This window comes from Cucurbita moschata, unplaced genomic scaffold (genome assembly GCF_002738365.1).
Source record: "Cucurbita moschata cultivar Rifu unplaced genomic scaffold, Cmos_1.0 Cmo_Scf00008, whole genome shotgun sequence".
Taxonomy (NCBI): Eukaryota; Viridiplantae; Streptophyta; class Magnoliopsida; order Cucurbitales; family Cucurbitaceae; genus Cucurbita; species Cucurbita moschata.
This window is the reverse complement of record NW_019268524.1, coordinates 748376-754686: the sequence shown is the minus strand read 5'-3', so window position 1 is coordinate 754686 and position 6311 is coordinate 748376. Positions and strand designations below refer to the sequence as shown.

General features: G+C 37.6%; 2 protein-coding genes across 2 annotated transcripts; both read right to left on the bottom strand.

Annotated features, from left to right (window-relative positions):
• Positions 1 to 547: 547 nt before the first annotated feature.
• Positions 548 to 2330, bottom strand: LOC111446382 (30S ribosomal protein S9, chloroplastic). The gene is made up of 2 exons (XM_023085182.1): positions 1920 to 2330; positions 548 to 1032 (listed from the first exon to the last, which is right to left on the bottom strand). The coding sequence occupies exons 1-2, from the start codon at positions 2244 to 2246 to the stop codon at positions 745 to 747; spliced, it is 615 nt and encodes a 204-aa protein (XP_022940950.1). The 5' UTR covers positions 2247 to 2330; the 3' UTR covers positions 548 to 744.
• A 420-nt stretch (positions 2331 to 2750) lies between these two features.
• Positions 2751 to 5891, bottom strand: LOC111446381 (putative pentatricopeptide repeat-containing protein At1g19290). Its single transcript, XM_023085181.1, has one exon. The coding sequence runs from the start codon at positions 5743 to 5745 to the stop codon at positions 2965 to 2967; it is 2781 nt and encodes a 926-aa protein (XP_022940949.1). The 5' UTR covers positions 5746 to 5891; the 3' UTR covers positions 2751 to 2964.
• Positions 5892 to 6311: the final 420 nt, after the last annotated feature.

Here is a 6311-nt window from a genome sequence, read left to right as displayed (position 1 = left end):
TTTTTTTTTTTTTTTTTTTTTTTTTTTTTTTTTTTTTTTTTTTTTTTTTTTTTTTTTTTTTTTTTTTTTTGTTGAAGTAAAATGGTAATATATATTTTAAATTATATGATATTACAAAATAATAATTAATCATTAATTTATATGATACTATATATTTGTTCAAATCCTTCCTTTTAAGTCTCTCGCTCTCACTTAGGGTAAGAACTACTTCTAATTTCTTGTAAAAGCTAAAAGGGTAAGAACTACTTCTAATTTCTTGTAAAAGCTAAAAGGTAAGAACTACTTCTAATTTCTTGTAAAAGCTAAAGTCAATCGCAAATAGATACTGTCCTCTTATAAAAGCCAAAGCCCATCGTAAATAGATATGGTCCTTTTCGGCGAGTTCAAAGAAAATTTATATAAAATGTTCCGTTTCTCTCTCTAATCGATGGGAGATCTCAAAATCCAATCCAATATATGTATAACCCAACTTCAAAAAGATTAACAAAGACTAAATCGTAAAGAAAAATGAAGATCCAAAAGGTAAAATTTATATGGACTAAAAATATGTTCAAAAAAAGTTATGATGATCAATTATGGGTGGCGTTTTGAATACATATCCTCGTTCTAGCTTAGAGCTCATATGGAGAAATATTTTAAGATAACACTAGATTAGAGAGGAAAGTAAGTACAAAATAACATCTGGGTTGTACAAATAATGAAGGAAAAGAGGGTATGCAAAACAATTCGACAAGAATTGGAACCTTAACGCTTGGAGAATTGTGGGGCTTTACGGGCTTTCTTGAGACCAGCCTTCTTCCTCTCCACAACCCTAGAGTCCCTTGTCAAAAGCCCTTCTTTCTTTAGAGGTGATCTGTGATCAGCGCTCACCTTTAGCAGAGCACGAGCAATGCCAAGGGAGATTGCCTGAGCCTGGCCGGAGAGGCCACCTCCTTCGGCTTTTACGAATACGTCGTAGCTACTTTCATATCCCAAAGTTAACAAAGGAACTTTCACATATTGAAGCCACAATGGATTTCCTTGAAGGTATTCCTGCAACACATTGTATATTCCAACCCAGAGGTGAGCACAACTCTCTCTACTTAAACCACACTCATAATTTGAATGGGGTTATCCAAGCATCAATACCAGGAAAACCCAATAAACATTCAAGGCAAAATGGCATCCTAACAAGAAATGAAACACACTTGGTCACTAAATTTTCTCAATATCTTTACATATTAGAGCACAGATGTAAATGAACGCTGGCAAACCAAGGATTTGCAATGTGATCTAACATCATCAGAAAGTAAAGATTCCCACATGTGATGGAAGTGGAAGAACAAAAGCACATTTTCACTCCCAAATCCACTGAGAAAGAATAAATGAACTACTCGATCCCCCTAATAGACATGCCTTTTAGCATTAAGAACCATTCCACTGGAAACTCAAACTCAACTTGTGACTGATGAAAACACTTATTCCACAATCCCTTTGAATTTGGCAGCAAGCAATGGAATCTAATCCATGTTCAACATATGAGATGAAGTACCGAAAGCTTAGAATTTAATTACTCGTTAAGAGACTTACATGCTCCAGAATGTAGATAATGTTGTTCGAAGTTTATTCCACAATCTCAATTCAATACAATAATTGCTGCAGATCAATTATAAGGCCAGTGAAAAGACACTGAATAATCACTTCCATCTCTAGATGGTTCAAGAATTTGCGCATCAAAGACAGAAATCACGATCCTATAGTTACAATCTTCGGTTTAATCCAAAAAAAAACATTCGCATTACCATTAAACGAACCTAGTCGAATCCAGCAGAAGAAACAACAACCCTAAATCGTCCAAAGAACATCCACTGCCAAAAATAGTAAAGCTAAAATGGATGAAACCAAACGCAAGTACACGAATAAGGGAAAAGATAGAAGACCTTAGCGTCGCGGTAATTAATAATAACTTTGCCAGTGCCTTCTTGGAGAACAACGCGAGCAACGGCAGATTTCCGGCGGCCAGTGCCAATCAGCGTTTGCGCAGCGAAGCCACCAGGGAGCCTCGATTTCACATAGTTCTTAAGCTCCGCCGTCTCCACTGCGGAAGTGGCGGAGGCAGATACCACGAGTGGGGAATTGGATTTCGGGTGGGAAATTACAAGAGATTTTGAGCGTGGAAAGGACAGAGAGTTTGGCATCTGTGATACTTGGGAAGAAAACGAGAGAGAAGAGAGAGAGAAAGCGAGGGAGGACACAGAAGTAGCCATTTTCGTGCTCTATCCAGAACGAAGGTAGCTTCTTCCAAAAATTGAAACTGCGGTGGATGTAGAGAGACTGGTGAGCAGGTGAAAGGGGATAATGTGTGTGAATTGACTATATTGTCCTTAAATACTTGATAACGCCCAATTCTCAATTTACTCCTCCATAAAAAATTAAAAAAAAAAAAGTAATTTAACAAAATAATTGTAAGAATAATTCGATAATTCTTAATAACATGTTTGAAATACTTTAAAAAAATCATACTTTAAAAAAAAAAATCAAATATTCAAGTTAAAATATTATGTTATGGAGTGCGACTAAGTTAAAATATTAAAAATATCATACCAAACAAGTAGGGTATGATAATACTAAGTTAAAATATTAAAAATATCATACCAAACAAGTAGGGTATGATAATACTATAGGTTGTGTTGCCGAAGAAAGTTAGCGTCGAGACGGTACATGTCTATTACCATTGAACTAAGCACGCCTGCTGAAGGGTTATACAACCATGAGCTGCCATACAATATGATCAATTATTGGACAAGAACCGACGATGGAAATGGCCCCAAAGAATTGTGAATTAAACTGAGACTGAAAGCAAACTGTAAAAGAATGTGATTCTTTCTCTCTTTACATTCTGAAAATCTTTAAAATGATCCGAGGTTAGAGAATTACAGTATACATTACAAAGATTTCTCAATTTTCCATCATGTCGTTCTCGACTCAAGCTCGATGTAGCGCCATGGATTGGACATCGGTTAAGCCGTTCGATTCTGATGTCTTCTGCTTGTCTCTCCATTTGACGTAAACTCGAACCAGAAGTGAATCCATTGTGCTCGAGTCCTTACCTGCCTTGATTATTTCATTCAAAAGCCCCACAGATTGCTCAATATCCCCTCGCTTACAGAGCCCGTGTATCAAGGTGGAATAGGTCACAGATGAGGGAGAAATGCCTTCTTCAGTCATTCTTTCCTTCAGTTTAAAAGCCTCAATTGTTCTACCAGCCTTGCAATATCCATCAATCAGAGTATTGTATGTAACTACAGTGGGTGATAAGCCCTTCTGTGGGAGTTTACGGAATAGGCTCAGAGCTCGATCGAGATTACCCGACTTGCATAAACCATTTATAAGAGCATTATACACATAAATATTAGGGACAAGACCTGCCTTTATCATGTCATCTCTTAAACAAAAGGCCTCATCGACTTTACCAGCAACAGAACATGAATGGATTAGGGAACAAAATGTGTAATTATCGGGATGAAAGCCTCGAAGTAACAGATCGGACAAGATTCTTCTAACATCATCGACCTTCTTAGATTTGCATATCCCTGCAATTGCAACATTATATATGATATTGTTTGACAGAGGGATGCTCGTGGCATTTGAGCCAAAAGAATCCATAATTTTCTGTGTTTGAAGATGTCTTGGACCAGACTTGGTCAATTCCATAGAACATGAACGACCTACAACAGGATCAATATCTGCCATTTGATGCAAAATCAAACTTGCTTCGTCGATCTTACCAAGTCGATATAGACTACTGACAATTTTGCTGCCAATAATAATATTTGGTGCAATCCCTTTGTTGATCATCTCAAAGTATGCACTATATGCTTTGTCCATCATTCCTTTGTCACACCAACCTGCTATAAGTGAGCCATAAGTTACGACATTGGGAGATAGATCCCGGTCCGCCATCTCAGCTAGAAGACCACTCAATTTGTGTAATTCTTCAGATTTGAAAACACCAGTAATAAGAGAATTGTACATTTCAATGGAAACGCCGATTCCCTCTCGTTCAACCATGTTCTTCAATTTTAAGGCTTCTACCATATTTCCAACTTTACAATATCCATCAATTAAAGTTCTATATGTTATTCCATCAGATGGACAGCCTAGTTCCTTCATCATAAGAAAAATCTCTTGTGCTTCCATTAGTTTCCCCATCTTACAAAAGCCATTGATCATGGTATTATAAAGAGTTGTACTCCTTGCAAAACCCCTCGACAATACGACCCTCCACATCATCATAGCTTTATCAAAAGCGCCTACTTTGAAAAATGCATCTAAAAGTGTACCATAACTAACCTCATCCGGGGCCACGCCTCTTTTCTGCATTAAGTTCCAAATCTGTAGGGCATGGTCAGCATAACCAGCATGGCAAGAACTCTTGAGAAGCGTATTATAAGTCACAGCAGTCAAATTAACTCCTTTTTCGTGCATCTCATTACAAAGTTTGAAAGCTTCATTGAAATTTTCTTGTCTACAAAACCCATCTAGAAGAGTGTTATAGCTATAAGAATCTGGTCTCAAGTCCCAATCTTTCATACCAACCAACAGTTCTGCTGCTTTTTTAACATGACCAAGCTTACAAAACCCATTAATAATTGAGTTGCAAACTACAGTATTCATTTTTAAGCCTACTTTCAACATTGCATCCCTTAGTCTAAGAGCATCGTCCATTCTACCAGCACTACTATATGCATGAATTAAAACTCCGTAAACATGCTCATCAACAAACAATTCTTTATCCTCCATGTACCTGATTAGCTTCTCAGCATGCTCCATCTGACCTCTCTTGCAATAACCTTTTATCAACAAAGTATATGTTATGGAATTTTCAGAGACGCCCCTTTCAGACATTAACTTCAACACCTTTTTCGCCGTGAAAACATCTCCTTGACTGACATATCCATCAATCAAACTATTGTAAGTTACTACATTCGGTTCGCAACATGACCTCTCCAATTCTTTCACAAATTCGAACGCTTCATCCACTCTTCCTTCCTTACAGTATGCATTCACCATTATTGTGTAACTAAAAATATCAGGAAGGACGCCTAATGCAATCATTTGTTCATAAACAAGCAGAGCCCTGGATGTTTCTCCATTTTCGACCAAATTACTCAACAAACTATTGCAGGACCTCAAACTTGGAACACGACCACACTTCCCCATATTGTCAAACACTCGCAGTGCAAATTTTGTCATTCCCTTCTCGGCATAAACCTTCAAAATCATATCAAAAACCGTAGGAGAAAACGAAAATTCTTTATAAACCCTCACAAGCTCGTCCCATACTACACACGCGGTGTAATTGTTCTTGCATAGAACCACAAGTTCATTCAAGTACACCCTAGCCTCTTCATGCATTCGGGCCCGTGATAGTATGTGAACAATCTTGCAATAGGAATTGATATTCGGTCTGAATTTTTGTTGACTAGAAGCCAATTTAAAGAACTCCAAGCAAGCATAAGGGTTTAATCTGAGATTGCGAAGCATTGAATCCATCAAATCATCGGAAAAACTAAAGGAGAGCTTGGCGAGGGCATCGACTCGTCGAAGAACTAGAAGACGAGAGATTCGATCAACCAAATCCGATTGGTTCAGCTTCAATTCGTCCCGGAACTTCCATTGAAGAATTCCAGATACGTGAATCGACTTCCGAAGAAGTAGACACGAATATAAGCGATGAATTGATGTCGGAAAGAACCTTATCATTTTCCGGCACGACGGAACCTATGAACTGAAAAGAAAGCTGCCGATGAAGTTGAATCCGCAGCCTCATTGCACTAATAGCTTCCGCATAACTGGCCATTATTTCTGTTTCAGAAAAAGCATCATTCCGTGTTCATGGAAGAACACAAACACTAGGGCAAGAATTGGTTTCTACTCCGCGTTTGCTTCGTGGCGCCATGGCGCGCTTGTTGTGGGCTTTTTCTAGTTTGAGCCCAATAACTCGATTCTATTATGGGTATACTTTTATTTGGGCCCGTATCTTGGCCCATTATTCAGCCCAATGGCGCGCTTGTTGTGGGCTTTTTCTAGTTTGAGCCCAATAACTCGATTCTATTATGGGCATGCTTTTATTTGGGCCCGTATCTTGGCCCATTATTCAGCCCATGCAAAGAGCGGTATTATTATTGGGTCACCAAGATAACATTTTAATACACCAATGAGCTAAACTTATGAGATTTTGTAAAAATCTATATAACATATTTTCTATTAAAATATTAATATTCCAATTGAAATAAAATTTCATATATATATATATATATATTTTTTTT